Source organism: Aquarana catesbeiana, linkage group LG04 (genome assembly GCF_042186555.1).
Source record: "Aquarana catesbeiana isolate 2022-GZ linkage group LG04, ASM4218655v1, whole genome shotgun sequence".
NCBI classification, from domain to species: Eukaryota; Metazoa; Chordata; class Amphibia; order Anura; family Ranidae; genus Aquarana; species Aquarana catesbeiana.
Window position 1 is genome coordinate 192,250,289 of NC_133327.1, and position 22,793 is coordinate 192,273,081.

General features: G+C 44.6%; 1 protein-coding gene across 1 annotated transcript in view; it reads right to left on the reverse strand.

The window, feature by feature from the left end:
• Nucleotides 1-1,058: 1,058 nt before the first annotated feature.
• SUCNR1 (succinate receptor 1) overlaps nucleotides 1,059-22,793 on the reverse strand; it is a 53,642-nt gene continuing 31,907 nt past the window's right edge. The window contains exon 2 of the mRNA XM_073626047.1: nucleotides 1,059-2,866. Within this exon, the coding sequence (XP_073482148.1) occupies nucleotides 1,880-2,866 (987 nt within the window). The 3' untranslated portion in view covers nucleotides 1,059-1,879. The remainder of the gene's footprint in view (nucleotides 2,867-22,793) is intronic.

Consider the following 22,793-nt stretch of genomic DNA (forward strand, 5'->3'; position numbering starts at 1 on the left):
CACTGAGCAGTTAGTTTTGTACAGAGTGGCCCCGGTCCTACTCTTCTGGGGTTCCCCGGCGGTGCTGGTAGCTACTTCCCGCATCGAGTGCCCACATTGGAGAAGGCTCTCCTAAGGTGGACACCTGTGCGGGCACACTCCCGAATCCTGTCTCTGTGTCTGGTCACACAGAATGCAAGGATCAGCCCCGGTACAGCGCCCGCGTCATTGGATTTGATTGACAGCATCGGGAGCCAATGGCTGCGCTGCTATCAATCTATCCAATCAAGAGCTGAGACAACGAGCAGAGAGGTAGAGCGCTTCTACACCGTAGGAACGAACGGGCTGAGGTGAGTAAAACAGGGTGCCGGGGAGCTGGTTAATGTCAGAAGTTTTTTCACCTTAATGCACAACCCCTTTAAGTAGGAAAAAGGGTGTCTAGGAAGTTTAGCATTTTATTGGTCATATCATTTTGCTCTAGAGGAAATCAAAAGAAAACCCTCTAGACAACTGTTGCCAATTTTTTTTTTCAGACAGGAGGAAAAAATCCTCCCTGACCCCCAAGGGCAGACAAATCAGTTCTCTGGATCAAAAATATTTCAAATTATACTTACATAATTATAACTGTCAATATTTTAAGTCATAAGAAAACCGTCCAGGCATTTTTAAAACTCTGTGATTGATTTGGCCATTATTACCTTCTGAACTAAAGTATTCCACAGCTTATCAAACCTACTATGAAAAAAGTCTTCCTAAACTATTACTAAAATATTTTGCTTCCATACACAACTGATGATCTTTTGTCCTGTTTATACTCATTGTGATAAAAAGTGTAGACATTTGTTGCTAGCACGCTAAAATTCATGAAATAAATTACATTAAAAAATTAAGAGAAACAGATAATGTTTTGTGGAATGCAGGGTGTCTGTATGTGATTAATCAGTAAGAGTTTATATAATCAACATTAGAGTTCTGAAAACAAGTACGTTTTGCTTTAGCACCCACGCTGATAATAGGGTAAGATGACCTTTAAATTGTTTGCAGTCTTGAACCAGTTATCTATAAATCATACAGTAAAATCTATTTTTATTTTTATTTTTTAACTGACCTTGATTAAAATGAATAAGAAGCTTGACAGTATACATTACTAACTAGAATAAAAAATAACTTGTTTCGTTTCAGACCTTAAAATAAAAATAATTGAGGAAACAAAGTACAGATCGACTGATTCGTAAAAAAAAAAAAATGAGAGGAGAAGGGATGATGTCTGAAGCAACTATATATTAACTGTGGTTCATTTACTAAAGCAGTGGAGCATGTGAAATTTTCACTTTTTTTGTACCCCAAAATCCTTTGGGGTAAAAAAAATTACAGTACAAGGAACGCATGTAAAAAAGCCAAGACACAAAACTTTTCATAATTTTCTTAGGCTCAATCAACTTATAGAAATACATACAATGGCATTATAATAATATTTACACAAAAGGTAGAATTGTAAGCAAGATTCCACTGAACCAGTGTCATCAATCAGCATAGATAATAACTTCCAATTAATAGAGTTTGTTTTTTGGCATAAAATAGTAGAAATCCTAATACACACTTTAGTTCTCAAAAGGATAACTTTAAATGGCAGCCTTACAGCCATAACTGGAGTTTGTTGTCTTTTCTGGAATGTAACGTAGTTCTTTGCACATGCTGTTTATGTCCTGTTATGAATTAAGACTAAAAGTCTTTAATAGATGCTACACCAATCATATATTGAATATGTTTATACATTATATCGTATTTTAGGAATAAGAAAGCAGCTTATAACATAAATTTTTAGCACATAGGAGTTCCGTGTTACGGAAAATACTGAAAATGACTTATAATACTATTGTATATAAACTATGTATACAACTTAATGCTCTGACTCTGTGCTGTAGTCTCTAGCCTCCTGATTACTAGACCAGAATTTATAGGCACATTGACATTTTATTACCTGAAACATGTTCCTAATCCTTGTCAACAACATTTCCCTAAAATTGTCCCCCATGAGAAAGTAGAACACAGGGTTTATTACACTATTTAGAAATGCAATGGGTCGTGTGATGATATAAATGGAATTGATGGTGATCATTGTCTCATTACTCAGCTTCCATTCCTCCATACGTGAAGCAATCCTTACATTTCTCATGATGTGATATGGGGTGAAAAGGATAAAAAACATTATCACAGCCACGCAAACTAAAGTAAGAGGTTTTTTAAGAGAGAAGGATGTTGTAAGTTGCTGATTCCTGTTTCTGAGAAAAGAAACCATTTTCCTGTAGAACACACACATGATACAGAGGGGGATGAGGAAGCCAGTGACACTAAGACAAACACTGTAGATTAAACTGGATGAGGCCATCCCAGAACTCCCATAGCTGAGACATTGGCTGTTCTCACTCAGTTCTACGAATAATAGAATTGGAGAGATCTCTAACAAAACCACAATCCAAATCCCAACAGATATGGTGACTGCCATAGGCTTCTTCTGAATTATGTGGTCTTTAAAAGGGAACTTGATAAGAAGGTACCGGTCAATACTGATGAAGGTGAGGAAGAGGATGCTAGTGTACAGGTTGGCATGAAGTAGGTACCGGTTGCTGTAGCACAAGAGCTCATTATAGACCCAGTGTCCATTGGAATAACTTTGAATCAGTAGAGGGAGCGTGCAGAGGAAAGCGAAGTCTGACAAACACAGATTAAAGAGGTAGATGCTTCCGGTGGTCCATTTCTTCATACAAAAGATATAGCCAAACATTACAATGCCATTCCCAGTAATGCCAAATATAAACTCTAGTGAGTACATAGTTGATAGATAGTAGTTCTCAAGGAGACAGTCAACCGATGAACAGTTAGGCTTCTAAAAGTAAGTGACAGTTATACAATTAATAAAATGTTAACCTTGTACTATTTGAACACACAGTTTCAAATGTTTATCTTCTGTCAGAAATGTGTCAATGTCTCTGCATCATGCTTAAAATGTCACTAAACCCGGTAATATGACAATAGTTAATCTGCCCCCCCCAGTGCTCAAAGCTTATAAATCTTCTTTTTACATTAAAATATTGCCACTATATACCTTTTCGGCTGTTCTGTATACCACGGTCAGTGATAAACTTCACAGTTTCTCCAATGCTGAGAGTTCAAGTAGGAGGAGATTTCCACTTCAGCCTGTATACACGCCCACATGTGTGATGCCAATATCATGTGACCTGGCTAGCTCTGAGAACAAGTAATTATTCTTTCCAGCATAAAAGACACAACTGAGCATGTGCAGGTTGGCTATCCTGCCTGTGTTAGCTGGCTTTCCCCAACTAGACAGTGCAGGAGGGAAGGATCTATGCATACAGTATAAAACAACCTTTTTACACAATGCAGAGGATTAACCCCATACATTCCACAGTGAGTATAACAAGCATGCTATGCTTCATATACAGACAGATTTTACTGTTGTGGGTTTAGTAATACTTTAAAAAAGAAACACTCACACGGTAACTACAAGTAATTATTCTTTCCAGCATAAAAGACACAACTGAGCATGTGCAGGTTGGCTATCCTGCCTGTGTTAGCTGGCTTTCCCCAGCTAGACAGTGCAGGAGGGAAGGATCTATGCATACAGTATAAAACAACCTTTTCACACAATGCAGAGGATTAACCCCATACATTCCACAGTGAGTATAACAAGCATGCTATGCTTCATATACAGACAGATTTTACTGTTGTGGGTTTAGTAATACTTTAAAAAAGAAACACTCACCCGGTAACTACATACACTGAGATTTAGCCTAGAGAATGTTGCTCAGGAAGGGAATTCAGTTTTTTTATATTTGACTAATAACTGGTAAATGTGTAGCACAAAGAAGGTAGGTGGTAAATATAATGACTGGTATAATCATTTCTGGTTAATTTTCTTTTACTTTTTTATTTTAGACATTATTATTATTTAAGTAATCTTTTAGAGTGGACCTTTAAGCAGACAGCTAAATAAATAAGCCAAATTTGGTACTGATACTTTATGTTTAATATATTACCTACTAAAATATGTTTTGTCAGCGATTCTTGTAATACAATCACCTATGCTAATTAAGACACTCAAAATCACTATTTTTCCATTTACTTTTTATATGTTATGGTCAGAACTAAAAAGGTTTTCTTTTTATACAGGTAGATATAAAATATTACATACTGTATTCATATTTTGCATTTTCTTTTCAGGCCCGAAGGTAGTGTTTGGTACTTGCGTCTTCTTACGTTCTGCTGCAAATAGCCTGTTTACAGAGCTCAGTGGTTCAAGCTGAAATTTATACACATAGTAACTCTCCCCCTTCTCCCCCCTCCCTTCAAATGCATCCATTTAGGTTTCACCGAGAGACAACTTGCCTGAAAGGAGGTAACTATTATGCCCCGTACACACGGTCGGATTTTCCGATGGAAAATGTGTGATAGGACCTTGTTGTCGGAAATTCCGACCGTGTGTAGGCTCCATCACACATTTTCCATCGGATTTTCCGACACACAAAGTTTGAGAGCAGGATATAAAATTTTCCAACAACAAAATCCGTTGTCAGAAATTCCGATCGTGTGTACACAAATCCGACGGACAAAGTGCCACGCATGCTCAGAATAAATAAAGAGATGAAAGCTATTGGCCACTGCCCCGTTTATAATCCCGACGTACGTGTTTTACGTCACCGCGTTTAGAACGATCGGATTTTCCGACAACTTTGTGTGACCGTGTGTATGCAAGACAAGTTTGAGCCAACATCCGTCGGAAAAAATCCTAGGATTTGGTTGTCGGAATGTCCGAACAAAGTCCGACCGTGTGTACGGGGCATTATACTGCTAAAAAAACTGATATAAAACATCTGTTTAGAAATTCAGATAAAAATAATTAACCCACGCCATCCTAGTTCACCTTTTACAGCTATATTTTAGTGAAGACAAATAAAAGACTGACATTGATGATCTCTTTTTCTGAAAATTCTAATTCACTTGCTCTCATGTTGATCCACTGATTTAGACCAAGCATGTAGATAAAGAGTTCCAACTTTCTCTGCATATTTATTCCAGACAAGTCATTATCTCAGAGTAATCTACCCTTTCTTTTTGGCTAAATATCAGCTGGAGAATCAAACTTTAATGCACTGCACCTAAGCTTAAAACATAAAGCATAAAACACACAGGTGTGAACAGGGCCTTACATTGTAGAATTTATTACAACTCATTTTAAACTTTAAAGTGTTACTAAAGGACCCTGCATTCAGTATATGAAATCTCCCACAGTACACAGAACATGGAAATGCAATTATTTTAGTAAATATAAATTGCTAAATACCTTTACTCATCAGCAGTACATAGCAGTCTTGTGATTTTCTGTCAGTGTCTTGTTAAAGCTTGTAGGAGGAGTGTTCATTCTACTCTGAATGTCCTATGAGGCTGCAGGACCCCTGACCCTCTGTCTGGACCCTCTGTCTGGACAGTGCTAATCACATTCACCCTTCCGAGTAAAAAAAAAAAACCTCTCTAGCAATGCACACCAAACTGAGCATGTGCAGAGTGACTCCAAAGGCTCTGTCTTATGAGGAGATGGTTTGGGGACAGTGGAAGAGGGGAAGGATCAGAGAAGACAGGATAGACAGGATCAAACAGCCTTTTTACACAATGTTCAGGATTAACACCTTAGGGGTTAATCCTGAACATTGGCCCCACAGTGAGTATAACAAGCATGCTTTACTGCATATACAGACTAATTTTACTGTTGTGGGTTTAGTAGCACTTTAAATGTAACAAGTAATATCTTTTGCTGCAAAAAAAATATTGCAAAAAGAAAGTTTGCTTAAAAAGACACTAAACTCTGGTTAAAAAAACAAATCTACAGTATTCAAGTATGCATTCTTATCCCAAAAAGTATCTTCTTTTGCTCTCAGCCTCCTCCAAGCCTCCAAATTCGCTTTGCAATTGCACTGCTCATTCTAACTCCAAACAAACAGAAGCAAAGGGGAAAAGGAGATGTTCAGGAGCTCACGGAAGTCATTTACAAGGAAGGAGGAAGAAAAGCATAGTAAGAAAAATATATATACATATAGTATATTACAGGGTCAGTTATTGTCAACTTAAATAGATAGTCATGGCACTGCAGCCTTGCAAGGTTAAATAGTTCCCCATCTGCAAGATCAACTACTTTGTGGGTTGTTGCAATGCTTCCTCGAACTTCCTTCAAATGAAACTATGATGCTTTATTTGCACTAAAATAACTTTTGGCAGGCATGCTGCTAGATGGGCACTCTGCAGAAGGAAAAACTGAGCCATGTGTTGCCACAGTGGGAAAAGCCAAAATGTAGATCACTTTTAAGGGCAGGTTGGGAATGAGTGTCAGAAAAGTGTTAGAATTCCATATCTCTATATATGTTCTAGGACAGTGACTAGGCCAGGCAACTTGCATTTCAGAAGGAATAATCACCAATGGCAGCCTCCACAAATCTATCTTGACAAGTTTGTAGATGGGGTGCAGTGTGTGCAGCAGCAAGAATTCACACAGACAGGTGCAGGGCAGAACTTGTACTGAAATAATTCAGCAACAGTTACAATAAACCAGTGGGCAGGCCACCGGGCTTGGTGCACTCACGGATTCCATTAACGTGAAAGGAGTAGATTCCAGATGGAGTGACGGCATATGTTGAGAAGGTCAGAATGCGGCCCGGTCATCTAGTGCCCACTTGGGAAGGTGCCCAGAAGAGTTGCAAACCTACGCTTTCCCTCCTTGTCAGGAATCTTTTCCTAACGGCAGAGGTACCTGCCCCTACTATACCAACTCGCAAAACGCGCTCCAAACCTGGGAGCCAGGGCTCTGCCTGATCCAAAATGGCTGCTAGAGTCACATAGGGTGGCAGTATCCAATAGGATAACCTCCCCAGTGACCCAGGAAACCATAGAAGGACCTTGTTTCTCTTTACTTCCTCTCCAACAACAGTGCTGCTGTGGAAGACCACAACCTGCAATGGAAAAAGTAGACTTCACCTGTCTAAACTCTCCACCTTTTTAACGGATGCTGTCCTCGGCATCACAACTACATGAAACAAACAATAAGACTAGTAATAGAAACAAAATAAAAGTATAGCTAAGGCAGAGCAATACATTTAAAGAACATAGTCAGAATATCTTGCAGGGAGTTGCCCAGGGTTAGACTGCAAAGGGCACCGGTTCTCTTAAATCTTGTTGGAGTCACTTAGCAAAGGTTCATCAGCAGGTAGTGATTCAGGAGCCTCAGTTGGTAAGGGACCATGTGTGTCTTCAACTCTCTCTTCACCTGAGCCCGCAGTGTAATCCTCAGACAAGTCAGTACAGTCTGTGGTACTGGATGGGGTGGATGGGCCCTCCAGGTTGTCGTCAGCAAAGTCATCAGGTTCTGGGTTATGGGAGGCTGAAGACTCAAGTATGGTAGGATGTAGGAACTAGTCAGTTGGGGCTTTATGCACCAGGTTTCAGTGCAGTCTCTTTTTAAGGGGGCCATGTTCTTGAGAAACCAGGTCATAGACTGGGGTAGGTGGGAAAGGCTGCCCCACCACCTGATAAGGGATGCGCTCCCACTTGGGTTCCAGCTTGCTCCCTCTAGCGCGCTTGGTGTTTTCGAAAAACACCCGGTCCCCGGTTTGCAGTGGCAGCTATTCCTGGACAGGGTCAGAAGCCATTTCTTTTCTGATTATCCGTCACCAGCTGCTTGGCCTTTTGTATTCACTTCCAATGCTGCTGTACCCACGAACTGGGTGTCCTGGGTGTGAGATGTTCTGGAGTTTCCAACAGGAGGTCCATGGGCATTCAGCCGTACCGCCCGAACATCAGGATAAAAGGTGCATGCCCAGTAGACCGGTGGACTCTGTTGCTGTAGGCCCACACCACGATCCAGACGTGCTAATGGTTCTGGTAGCTCATTACTAGATTTGGTAACATGCCCAGCAGGGTGCAGTTGAACGGCTGACAGGCCCCATTCCCTGAGGGTGAAAGAGGGTGGTGTGGGACTTCTGGATGCCATTGGGGTGGCACAGTTTAATCATGATAGTGGATTCAAAGTTTGAACCTTGATCCAAAAAGGCCCTGCTTTGGACAGCCATAAAATTAAACGATGTGCTCCCAGAAGACTTGGAAGTGGTGGTAGCTCTTTGATCTCTGGTGGGCATCACTGCAAATTTGGTGACGTGATCAACAAAGACCAGGGCATACTGATACCCGGAAGGGGCACTAGAGACTGTAAGAAAGTCCATGGTCAACTACTTAAACGGTTTGGAGCTGGTGATGGTTATGGGTGTTACTCTCTCTGTGGCAGCCTTGTGAATGGTACAGCTCTCACACTTCTGGCAGGCTTGGTGTGTCCAGTGTGACAAATGGGGACAAGTACCTCCGAACTAGTGATTCGGCCCAATCTGCCCTGAAATGTCCACCCGTGCCGTGGAGTACTGGACAGCTTCCTGGATTTGCGACTGGGGGACCACTACTTGGAGGGTATCTAATTGTTCAGAAGGGATGTGGGCCTGCCAATAGAGTACTTTGTCTCATAATTCTAACCAATCCAATTGTCTCAAAATTGCTCAAACAGGGAACAGCTTTTGACTTTCCCGACAGGTAGGCCTGTACTTCCAAGAGAGATAGCACTGCACTTGTATAAGGTCTGGGTCTTTTTGCTGGAACAGAGCCTGGTTCTCTGCTGCCTTAACCCGAGGGTCATAACCTCACCCCCCCCAATGACGTATGAGGCAGCGGATGCAGGCAAAACAGGAGAGACCTCTGTGTATTCCAGTTCCACATCCTCTTCTTGGCACTCCACCAGGAAACCGGACAAGGCATCAGCATGCCCATTGAGCTTCCCTGTCTGGTAATGTATCTTTAGATTAAGCCGTGCTAGGCGTGCTTCCCACCTCTGCCTCAATGCCCCCAGTTTTTTGGTTTCAGTTAGGCCAACTGGTTGTTATCAGCAAAGACCTAGATGTTGGCCCCTGTGAGGTACTTTGCAAATATTTGGGTGATAACCCAGATAAGCAAAGATAAACAAAGATTTGGGGGGCACACCATAAAAAATGCAATAAAATGGTGCAGCCATAAGACCATACAGACAGAACAAAAGATTACAGCGCACACATACAAAAATGACATTTAACTCCTGCAAGGCTATTTAAAACACCTGAACATATTCAGAAAAATATGGGGATTTAGTTACACCATATGGCCATATAGTGCTAAGCCCACTACTGCATCAAAGTACCCCATTATCAGTGGGTCCTACACTATCCATAGAATGGAAGATCCTGCTTCTCTGAACCATGGGAGAAATACACTCCTCTATATGGGAGAACTAAAGGACTCCTCCTATAACAAAGGTGAACACTAATAAGAGGCAATAATGGGGGGGTGGGGTGCTCCGGCCCAAAGGGATTTGGTCAGAATCCATACAATAGACAAAGATTTGGGGGGCACACCCTAAAAAGTGCATTAAAGATGGCCTTGCAGGAGTTAAATGTCATTTTTGTAAGTGTGCGCTGTAATCTTTTGTTCTGTTATAGCCCAGACAAGGGCAAACAACTTGAGCTTGGCATAGGCAATCACCCTCTCTTGGCCATACTGTACTTGGGCCAAGATATCCCCTAGACCCGGGAGACTCCCATTCGTAAATACCCAGAACAGAATCAGCATAGGCCAGCAATGGGGCTGAAGTCAGTCTCTGCTTAAGTGTTTCAAAAGCCTGCTATTGTGGTTCATGCCATTGGGCTTGAATGGAGGCTGAGGGTCCACCCATCCGTTGGATACTGTGCCCACACAACAACTGGGTAAGTGGGCCGCTATCTGGGTGAATCTACATAATAGTTATGGGGTTGCCAATCCTGGACAATTTGCACTTTACCCAGGTCTGGGGAAACACCTCCAGCTTTGTCCACATGCCCCAAGTACTGGATCTTTTGCCTCATCAGGTGGCACTTGCTGGGCTTCAATATTAGGCCATATTGCGCCAAACTGGATAACACCCAGTCCAGATGTTTTACATCTTCCTCCAATGTCTTGGAGAAGATGATAATATCATCAAGGTAAACAAGCAGTCTCGATGTTGAAATCTCCAAGACATCTCTCCATTAGGCGTTGGAAGGTGCTGGGAGTGTTGCTGAATAGGGATGAGCCTAACACCCCCCCGGTTTGGTTCGCGACAGAACATGCAAACAGACCAAAGATTTGTGCGAACACGCAAACCCCATTAAAGTCTATGGGACTCGAATGTGAAAAATCAAAAGTGCTAATTTTAAAGGCTAATATGCAAGTTATTATCATAAAAAGTATTTGGGGACCCGGGTCCTGCCCCAGGGGACATGTATCAATGCAAAAAAGTTTTAAAAAGGTCAATTTTTTCAGGAGCAGTGATTTTAATAATGCTTAAAGTGAAACAATAAAAGTGTAATATTACTTTAAATATTGTGCCTGGGGGGTGTCTATAGTATGCCTGTAAAGTGGCGCATTTTTCCCGTGTTTAGAACAGTCCCTGCACAAAATGACATTTCTAAAGGAAAAAAGGTCATTTAAAATTGCTTGGGGCTGTAATGTAATGTTGCCCCCCCCACCAGCCCATTACCAGGCCCTTTGGGTCTGGTATGGATATTAAGGTGAACCCTGCACCCAAATTTAAAAAAAAAAAGGCGTGGGGCCCCCAAGCCCTATATACTCTGAACAGCATCAGTATACAGGCTGTCCCCGGGTTACAAACAAGATAGGAACTGTAGGTATGTTCTTAAGTTGAATCTGTTTGTAATTTAGAACAGGTACATTTTGTAAGTGTAGCTCCAACCAAAAAATCTATTTTTAAGCTTTTTGGATAACATAGGGAAGGGTTATCATCACCCTGTAACATTTGTTTTGCTGTCTGTGCCCCTGTTCAGAAGATTTCCCCTCAATTTCTTTCCCAATGGCAATTGGATTTTGAAAATTTTGGGATATTAGGGAAACAAGGATTGGTGATAAAGCATCAGTGGGGAGGCACCTTTTTCCCATATTATCTCTTACAGGAGGGAATTTCCCTTCTTAGGGGTAGATTTCCTCTCACTTCCTGTTGTCTCCCTCCGTTTGTATGTAGGATTTGTTTGTAAGTCAGATGCTTGAAAATAGGGGACCACCTGTATATACTATACGGCCTGCCCTATACACTATGCAGAAAATTGGGCCTTAGGTGTTGGTGGTACCAGAACATTGTAAGCCCTCACAGTTAACCTTGGTGAGCGCTGGAACGGGAACTCCTGTAAAATATTATATCAAGAATTGTAATTACATGCCCCTGTTAAACAGGGACAGAAAATTGGGCCTTAGGCGGCGGTGGTGGTGGTGACACAACACTGCAAAGCCTCACAGATACTTTTGTTGAGCGCAGGAACAGGCCCTGCTGTGAAATATTAGATCAAAAATTGTAATTACGCGCCCCTGTTGAACAGGGGCAGAAAAATTGGGCCTTAGGTGGTGGTGGTGGTGGTGGCACAACACTGTAAAGCCTCATAGATACTTTTGTTGAGCACAGGAACAGGCTCTGCTGTGAAATATTAGATCAAAAATTGTAATTCCGTACGCCTGTTAAACAGGGGCAGAAAAATTGGGCCTTAGGCAGTGGTGGTGGTGCCACAACACTGCAACCCCTCACAGATACTCTTGTTGAGTGCAGGAATGAGCCCTACTGTTAAATATTTGATCAAAAATTGTAATTACCTGCCCCTGTTAAACAGGGGCAGAAACATTGAGCCTTAGGCAGTGGTGGTGGTGGTGCCACAACACTGCAACCACTCACAGATACTCTTGTTGAGCACAGGAACGAGCCCTGATGTTAAATATTTGATCAAAAATTGTAATTAGGCGCCCCTGTTAAACAGGGGCAGAAAAATTGGGCCTTAGGTAGTGGTGGTGGTGCCCTGAACCGAAAATATTCTTAGAAGCAGAAGAACAGGGAACATGGGTCAAATGTCCCTGTGGGAGGGCGGAGAGGAGGTTGGTGTCATTGTCACATACAACCATTCCTGGCTGAAGCTGGCGTGGCGTCAATCACCTCTGAGCCTGCCCCTGCAGAGCTGACAGAATCTCTGCCCCAGTGTGGCTCCTGTCCCCTAAGCAGACCAACTCAAGCACCGAATGGTATCTTTTAGCCTGAGTGCTTGCGTAGCCCCTTGAATGCCTACGGAGCACCGCTGGTTCAGAGGAGAAATCTGCAGAGGAAGAGGCCAGAGAGGAAGAAGAAGAGGAGGGGGTGGAGGAGAGAGCTGTGGCAGAATCACCACTAGCATTTTGGAGGCATGGTGGTGGAACAAGCTCCAACAATACTGAACCCTGTCCTGCATCCTTCCCAGCTGCCAGCAGAGTTACCCAGTGTGCCGTGAAAGAAAAGTAACGTCCCTGTCCATGCCTGCTGGACCATGAGTCAGCAGTAATATACACCTTACTGCTGACTGCCCTGTCCAACGAGGCTAAGACATTGCCTTACACATGCTGGTAGAGAGTCGGAATGGCCTTCCGTGAAAAGAAATGGCGTTTGGGAACCCGCCACTGAGGTACCGCACATTCTACAAATTCACGAAAGGGGGCAGAGTCTACCAGCTGAAAAGGCAGAAGTTGCAGTGCTAGAAATTTGGCCAAGCTAGCATTCAGACGCTGAGCATGTGGATGGCTGGGACTGAATTTCTTTTGACGGTTTAGCAACTGGGATAGGGAAATTTGCCTGCTAAAATCAGATGGAGGTGTACTGATAGCAGATTGGCTGTAAGCATTTGGGACACCTATTGCTATACCTTCATTCCTCTCAGTGCAGGTTTCTGAGAGGACTGGAGGTATAGTGGGGTTGGAGAATCCAGCTGATGAGGAGCAAGGAGAGGTCCACCTTGTTCTTTGATGAGGGTCTTTTAAGTGCTGTTGCCAACGGACTGCATGGGAGGTCGTCATATGTCTGCTTAAGCATGTGGTGCCCGGGGTGCACGGTACTGTGTACACCAACAGAAGTGTAATAACAACTATGGGAGCACTGTATGTATTGTGTGCACCACCAAAAAAGTAGTAGCAACTCCACTAGGGGTGCACGGTACACCAACAGAAGTGTAATAAAAACTATGGGTGCACTTTATGTATTGTGTACACCATCAGGAAAGTAGTAGCAACTGCACTAGGGGTACATGGTACTGTGTACACCAACAGAAGTTTAATAACAACTATGGGTGCATTGTATGTATTGTGTACATCACCAGGAAAGTAGTAGCAACTGCACTAGGGGTGCACGGCACTGTGTACACCAACAGAAGTTTAATAACAACTACGGGTGCACTCTATGTATTGTGTACACCACCAGGAAAGTAGTAGCACTAGCAACTGCACTAGGGGTGCACAGTACTGTGTACACCAACAGAAGTTTAATAACAACTATGGGTGCACTCTATGTATTGTGTACACCACCAGGAAAGTAGTAACAACTGCACTAGGGGTGTACGGCACTGTGTACACCAACAGAAGTGTAATAACAACTATGGGTGCACTGTATGTATTGTGTACACCACCAGGAAAGTAGTAGCAACTGCACTAGGGGAGCACGGTAATTTGTACACCAACAGAAGTGTAATAACAACTATGGGTACACTGTATGTATTGTGTACACCACCAGGAAAGTAGTAGCAACTGCACTAGGGGTGCACGGTACTGTGTACACCAACAGAAGTTTAATAACAACTATGGGTGCACTGTAAGTATTGTGTACACCACCAGAAAAGTAGTAGCAACTGCACTAGGTGTGCATGGTACTGTGTACACCAACAGAAAAGTAATAACAACTATGGGTGCACTGTATGTATTGTGTACACCACTAGGAAAGTAGTAGCAACTGTACTAGGGGTGTACGGTACTGTGTACATCAACAGAAGTGTAATACTAACTATGGGTGTACTGTATTGACCACCAGAAAAGTATGAGCAACTGCCTGCACTATGGGTGCACAGTACTGTATACTGTGTACACCGCCTGAAGTATATTAGAAACAGTATATATATATAATATAAAATACAACTGCAGCTATAAATACACTGCAGCTAACTGAATAACCTGCCTGCCAGAAGTAAATTAGAAACAGTGCGCCAGGAATGGCCTGCAGTGAGATACAGCTAAACTGGATACAGTGCATATATATATATATATATATATATATATATATATATATATATATATATATATACAAGACTGTCTGTATATATATATATATATATATATATATATATATATATATATATATATATGTAGCGCTGGTAGATTTACAATCTACCGCAGATTAGGTAAATTTAGTAGATTGGGTGTTAGGAAGGTTAAAAGTTTGCCTCGGTGGGGCGTGTCCGGATGTAAGCCGAGGAGGACGTGTCCCTGTAGAGCTCCGTCCATCCTGAAAAAATCCTTCGCCATCCTCTGCACAGCAAGGCCGGTGAGCACACACAGCTACCCTGCCTGTCCCAGTCTGACTCCTGCAGCGGTATCGCCCTTCGTTTTGGAGTTCGGCGGCCCGGTTGTGTGGATACACGGCCTCCGGCCTTCCGCCCCTCAGCAGAGACCCGCCTCCATCTTGAGGCCTACAAAGCCTCCTGAAGCCTCCGCGATCAGGTGCCGCGATCCGCGGAACGAGCGGTCGCCCCACGCCAGCGCATCCAAGGCAACATACGATCGGCGGCCAGCTCCAGAAGTGCCCGAGAGGCCCCACACATCCAGCCGCTCACACCCGCGGACCGCCGCCATCTTGAGGCCTACAAAGCTTCCTGAAGCCTCCGCGCTCGGGTGCCGCAATCCGCGGAGCGAGCGACTGCCCCACGCCAGCGCATCCACGGCAGCTTACCGATCGGTGGCCAGCTCCAGAGGTGCCCGAGGGACCCCACACGTCCAGCTGCACACACCCGCGGACCGCCGCCATCTTGCGGCCTACGAGGCCTACACAGTTCTCCTCAGCCAGGTATTGTGACTAGTGGAGGGGCGGCCGGTATACACCACCCCCCTTTGTGACAACTTCTCTGGGGGGACAGGTGGTGACTGCTCCATCTGGGGACTTTGGGCCAGTATCATTAGGCATCAGGGGGAGAACTCAGTATTGCACCAGCCACAGATGTTTATTGCCCCTGCAGGACAGTCCCTCTCATTGCTACTGTAGGCTCCTAAAGGGAACAAACCATCTGTCACAGAACGCCCCACACTCCGCTTGAGTGCTTCCGTCATATACCGCTTCCTAAGTTCTGGAACACGAGTCCAATGGATCTGGCTATAGGAACCCCAAGAACTAGACAACACCAGTCTTGGAGTACATCAGAACTACCTTTATTTTGAGATCTCACAGACCTTTATACAGCAGGGATGACTGAAAGCTAACCTAATTAACATGACCTAATTTACTACAAAATGTACCCAGACCAGATGACAGTCTTGTGGGCACCGAGCTTCACACATTAATACAATTAACAATACAAACAACAATCTCCCCCCTCCTCAGCCTAGACCATTCGTCTATTAGCCAGTGCTGGTGGCTAATGTGATCAGCTCTCTCAATTAACATAAACACATGTTGATAACACCAGCATCTCCTCACAGGATGTGTCCCAACAGAATGAATCAGTCTTATCAGCAGGGGGCTGCTGGAGGAACCCCCCCTCCCTCTTCAGGGACACAAATCTACAGTAAGGAGTCCCCATACAATATATACATGACTGAGTCCGATTAATACAGTTCAGACTGGATTTCTCATTCACCTCAAATGCTAGGGCCCATAATCGGTGGGCAACAGGCTTGCATACAGTCCTCTCCAACAGCCTCTGCTCCGGCCAGGTCCGTGACACCATCCATCCTGAATTTCTACTCTGCGTAACTCCAGATTGCTTGCTCATGCCATCAAAGAGCAAAACAGCGACTAAAAAGGCGCCAGTACAGCCTGCCCAGCCCGCCCAGTGTCCCAGTGCCATTTTGGATCAATTTAAAGCGCTTTTAGTGAACATGGAACAGGCAGCGATTCCAACGGCCTCTACATCTCCTCAAGCACCTGCACCAGTAAGTGATACCACTGTCATACTTGCAGCCATAGAACAGAACAGAACCTCCTTACTGGTCCGCATTGACCATTTGGCTGCGGAATGTAACCTCATCAGGGCAGACCTGGACAAATTCAGGGGCAGACTTTCTGAGACTGAGTCGCGAATTTCCGCCACAGAGGACCTCACTACCCGCCATGATGATGCCATTCACACATTGCAGCGCACTGTCCAATCCCTGGTGGCTAAATCGGATGACGCCGAAAATCGTCTTTGGAGAAATAACGTGAGGGTCCTGGGTCTCCCGGAGGGGGCGGAGGGGGACCATCCAGCTGAATTCGCGGAAGCATTCTTCAAGAAACTTCTTAACTTGACTGAGGTCACCCCGACTTATGTGGTAGAAAGAGCCCATAGAGTCCCGACGGGCCGGAGCATCCCTGGAGCTCCCCCAAGGCCTTTCTTGGTGAGATTCCTCAATTTCAGAGACCGTGACCGCATTCTCCATGAGGCCCGTAAACATCCCACCCTTCCTTTTGAGCACACAGTGGTGCACCTCTATCCTGACTTCTCTGCAGACCTGCAAAGACGTCGCAAAACTTTCACCGATATTAGAAGACGACTTCGGGAACGTGATATTAAATATTCAATGCTCTACCCAAGCCGCTTACGAGTTCAGCATGGCGGTTCGGTGAAGTTTTTTGACTCCCCCAACGAGGCCAACACCTGGTTACTGTCATTACAGTAATTTTTGAGCCTTCTCTCCAGTCTGCAATCCTGGCTGCTGTTCCTGTCCCAAGGCTCATCTGTGATAGTTCCGTGGTGGTTTGATTAATCTAGCATATTACTCACTATCACTAGTTCATATTGTTCTAGGGTTTTTTGTAGAGTGCAGGACTTCTTCAACCTAGCCTCTGTTTGTGCCATGTATCCCCTCTCTCTACCATTCATGGGGGTGGGGAAGGGGCGCTAGCCAATAACGTATCCATGTGAACAACTGACGGATATCCTTGCGGAGCCATGGAGCCCTACAGATACGGACACCGTCTTCAGAAAGATAGACCTTAGAACAGGTTTTTTGTGTTTTTTTTTTTTTTTTTGCATTTTTCTATTTTAATCTTTTCTATGGTCATGCCTTCCAGGACTTTTTTTGGACAAGTTTTGGGAAAAAGCTGTGTGTACTTTTTGTTTCGGTTTGCTACACAGCAGCAGGGAGTTAATGGGGTTTTGGGATGTTTCTACCTAGCAGGTGCAGCCTTTCACTGTAGTCCCTTCCTTATGCAAGTGGTGTGGTACACACATGATTTGCATAATTTACTCTGTTTTTTCTCTTTGATACAGGTACACTATATAATATATGTTGAGTTAAAATGTGAATATGGCAGGATCAAAGGTTAATGTGATATCTTGGAACGTCCGAGGCCTAAACAACAAATTTCGCAGAGCCTTAATGTTTCAATATTTAAAGACGATCACACCGCACGTGGTGTTTTTACAGGAGACACATCTGGATGGGAGCAGGGTACTGGCATTGCGTAGAGCCTGGATACAGAGGGCGATGCACGCAACATACTCCACCTATGCTAGGGGAGTGTCAATCCTGATTAGCAAGGCGGTACCCTGCACCATACACCATGTCATCTCAGACCCGGGCGGCAGGTTCCTGATAGTTATAGCTGACATTAGTACATGCCAGATGGTCTTAGTTAATGTCTACATGCCTCCTCCTTTTCAGGTACAGATTCTTTATGATCTCCTTGGTAAATTAGCCCCTTACATGCATCTTCCTCTTATTATAGCAGGAGACTTCAATGCCATACTCTCTGCCGCTCTAGACTCATCGAATGTAGCTAGGGTGGCGTCTGCTGACCTTTCTGCCTGGGCGGCTGTGGCCTCCCTGACAGAATTATGGCGATGGAAAAACCCCACCACCAAAAGCTATTCACACTTATCAAAAACACACAGGTCCTCCTCGAGAATAGATTTGGCATTCGCTAATGCCGCGTACACACGGTCGGACTTTTCGTCTACAAAAGTCCAACGGACGCCGACGGACTAAAGCTGGCTGGTAATCCGATCGTGTGTGGGCTTCTCCGGACTTTCAACTGACTTTTTTAGCCTCAAATCCGACGGACTTTAGATTTGAAACATGCTTCAAATCTTTACGTCGTAACTACGACAGACCCCGAAATCCGCTCGTCTGTGTGCTAGTCCGACGGACAAAAACCCACGCTAGGGCAGCTATTGGCTACTGGCTATGAACTTCCTTATTTTAGTCCGGTGTACGTCATCACGTACGAATCCGTCGGACTTTTGTGTGGTCGTGTGTAGGCAAGTCCGTTCGTTAGAAAGTCTGCTGCAAGTCCGCCGAAAGTCCGCCGGAAGTCTGTCGGACAGGCTGTCGGACTTTTGTAGACGAAAAGTCCGACCGTGTGTACGCGGCATAACGCGCCAATGTTACAATTAGTGGGAGGAGCTAGTTACCTAGCTGGGGGCATTTCAGATCACACACCACTATCGGTGCATATTAGTATTCCCTCGGCTCTTAGGGGGGGGGGCATGGAGGTTAAACCCTGGCTGGTTGGAGGTGGAAGAGGTGTCCTCCCATGTGACGCCACATTTCACTGACTACTGGAAAGATAATATAGGCTTGGCAGACCCCACCACAGTATGGGATGCGTTCAAGGCTTGTATGCGTGGACATTATATCTCGGCCATTAAGCAGGCCCGCAGGTCCCACAATAAAAAAGAACAGGAATTGCAGGAAAAAGAAAGGGTCTGTGAACTTGCTCACGCAAATGATCAGTCTGATATAACATATGAAGAGCTACTAGAGGCAAGGCGAGTGCTGGCACTTCACTTTACCGAATTAACACATACATCCAGGGCAAAAAGAGCTGAATCCATTTTTGAGCAGGGAGATAAGAATAGAAAGTTGTTGGCAATGTTAGTGGCAGAACAGAGGATACAAACAAACATACCATGTATTAAAAACGACCGGGGAGACATTCTCACAAATCCAACTGATATTATGGATACGTTTGTGGAGTACTACAAGGCCTTGTATGCTCCTATACCAGTCTATGATAATCAAGAATTAGATGCATTATTGGCGTCACTGAATGTGCCGGTACTGACTGAGACGGATAGGGATGTTTTGGAAGCTGACATAACTGACAAAGAAATTGAAACGGCTATCAGGGCCTTCCCTCCTCATAAATCACCCGGACCAGATGGTTTTTGTATTGAGTGGTATAGACTACATATAGAGGACATGGTTCCCAGACTGAGAGCTCTGTTTCATTATTGTCTTAAACATAAATGCCTCCCAGACTCATTCTTAGAAGCACAGGTGATTCTATTGCCAAAACCAGGCAAGGACCTTTTGACTTGCTCCTCCTACAGACCCATAGCACTACTAAATCAGGATCTAAAAATTCTAACAAAGGTCTTAGCTACAAGACTGTCCCAAGTTATTACTACCTTAATAGACATAGACTAGACGGGTTTCATGCCTCAAAAATCGACAGACACTAACTTACGCAGACTGTTTACTCATTTGCAGATTGATCATGACAAGTCAGGAACTAGGGTGGTAGTGTCCCTCGACATGGCCAAAGCTTTTGATTCTGTCGACTGGAAATATATGCTGGCGGTACTGCGCCACATGGGATTTGGGGACGTGTTCATGACCTGGATTTCATTATTGTATAGCAATCCCAAAGCGGTCATAAAGCTGGGCACCTTGGTCTCCTCCCAATTTACAGTGGGTAGAGGCACACGCCAGGGGTGCCCGTTGTCACCATCTCTATTCGCCCTAGCGATTGAACCTTTGGCCATAGCACTGAGGAGATCCCCTGACGTGGGAGCACTGGAGGTGGGAGGTATACGGGAATGCATTGCACTCTAGCAGATGACATGCTACTTTTCCTAAAAGATGCAGGGCCGTCGCTAGAGGCAGTGTTTGAAATACTGGATAAATTTGCCATCTTTTCGGGACTACGGGTTAACTGGGAGAAGTCCAGTGCAATGGCTATTGACGCAGATACCCAGGCCTCGGCAACCAAACGGGTTCCCATTTCATGGGTAACGGAGTTTAAGTATCTGGGCATACGTATATCGCCCAGGGTTGGTGATTTTATGTCCATAAATTTACTCCCTGCATTGGTCAAGGTCAAATCGCAGCTTGATGCCTGGAAACATCTCCCATTGTCCCTAATTGGTAGGGTCAACCTACTTAAAATGAAGGTTCTCCCAGTTTTCCTGTACTTCCTGCGGAACACACCAATTTGGATCCCCTGTTCTTTTTTTAGGAGGGTAAACAGTTTATTTAGCTCTTTCATATGGGCCACTGCACACCCCAGAATTGGCCTCCGTACTTTACAGGAGCCATGGGGTCAAGGTGGACTGGCGATGCCGGATCTTTTCAAATACTTTATAGCGGGACAGATGGTGATTGCCAGACGCTGGTTGATGAGGGATGATGGGGACTCAGCAACAGTATTAGAGGCAGCTCTCATGGGATCGTATGAGAGCCTATCCTATTTAGTGTACAGGGGACCCCAAGCCTCCACATCTCTGACTGCCTCGATGCGTGTCACTGTCCGTGCATGGGACAGGGCACGAGTTTTGATGAAAGTCGAAGATGGGAGCTGGTCACAGGACACCCCCCTATGGTTCAACCCTAGACTAACACACTTTGGTGCGATCCCTGACCCGGTGATTTGGGCCAGGGTTGGCATTAAACAACTGAAGCACATAGTGGGGGGGGAAAAATTACTCACATTTGACCAACTTAAAGATAAATATAATCTTCCTAAGTGGTATCTATTTAGATACCTCCAGTTGAGACATGCTTTTCTTACTCAGTTCAGTTCTGACACACTTGAGCTGGGCACATCCCCATTGGAGAACATGCTAGGGGCTGAGGACCTACAAAAACCGCTATCAACAGTCTACAAAGAACTATTTGTGGAAAGACCCAAAATGCTTAATAAATGTAAAGACACTTGGAGTGCATTAGTAACAGATTTTGGGGGGGAAGATTGGGACGATATGTGGGATCACCCGTTCCGGACTCTGGTGTCGGCCAGGGATAGGCTCATTCAATTTAAAATACTCCACAGGGTGTATTATACTCCTGCAAGGATAGCCCGGATATATGGTACAGGTGCAACAGAATGCTGGCGATGCACGGTTAGCCATGCTGATTTTGACCACATATTTTGGCAGTGTCAGCCGATAAGGGAGTTCTGGAAGGGGGTATCACGCACTATACAGAAGGTACTTTCGGTACCGATCCCTGTTACGGTCGCAGTCTGTTTGCTTGGTCTAGTGGAGGAGTTGGCGCCCCGGAGGGCGCAAAGAACTATGATCTCTCTCTCCCTTTTTTATGCATGTAAAGCTATTTTATTGTGTTGGAAAAAACCTGAACCGCCCACAGTGTCTTATTGGAAAGGCATAATCAATAAAGCATTACCTTTTTACAAAACAACATACTTAAGCAGGGGTTGTCCAAAAAAATTTGAAAAAGTATGGCAGTGTTGGCTGGATAACAAGGACACTTTGAATTGATTTGCTATGGTGGGGGAGTGCTTCAGCAAGTACTCTAAGTATTGGGTAAAATGATGATGTAATCCTGATTAGATAATTATTTGACTGTGTGAGGATTGGGTGTACCATTGATCTCTAGTAAACAAAATATTTGATGAGTATGGAATGTGATTTAGCCATAGTGAAAACAATATGCAAAGGCTGTGCAAGAGATTCAGCAATAGTGAAAGGCTGCACAAGGGTAAGGGTTAGGGGGGAGGGAAGGGAGGGAGAGGGGGGGAATTGTGGTACACGTTGTACTGTACTGTATGAGCTGTTAAAATGTTAATAAACAAAAATTTTCAAAAAAAAAAAAAAAAAAGTTTGCCTCGGTTCCAGCTTGGCTGACGTTGTGTGTGCTTCCGTGCTGACCGGTGGGTGTCGCTGTTACCACTGGTCAGTGTTGGAAAGGCAACGTGTCGAAGTGTATAGATGCTCCTCTGTCTCGGAGACAAGCTCGGTGGAGGTGGTCCTCCGAGTTGCATTCTGGGAAGAGGGTATTTATGGGACAGACGCCATGTTTTAGGGTTGTTTTACAGCCACCTGCTGGCCCTCCTGGCTGACAGGTATGCGTTAAGGAGCTACCTCGTGGTCCTCCAAATCGGGAGGCCCACAATGCTGCGGTGCAGGGGTGGGTCCAGAGGCTTGTCTGGAGCCTACCACCGCGGCCAAGGAATGGTCCTGAGCTGTCTGTCCTGTGTGACGAAGCTGGACAGCCGAGGAGATCCCAGGGGAGGAACCGTCTTGGAGAGATCACGCAGCGTGCTGGTCTATAGAGGGGCCTGGTGACTCGGTTGCAGGACGTATCCAAAAGAAGTAATTATACAGCATAGTGTCGCCGGTTCGGCTTAAAGGTTCAGGTACCGTGACTGACTGTTCACTGCAGAAGATCTGATACATCCTGTGGCAGAGGATCGTGCAGATTTACCCCCCCAAGTAAGTCTGTGGCAGAGACTTTAGATTCGTGCTGCGTGCTGGCTGCTAGACCGGTGAGAGAGGCCTATCCAGACGAGCAAAGAGTGTGTCCCACAAGGGGAGCGCATTCCATCCAATTATCTGAAATCTATCGGGACATTTGTTGCTAAGATATTAGAAGAAGATATTTGAGATTCTCCTGAAAGTTTCTTTTTCCACCTCTTTCCTGCTACTTCCTAAAGT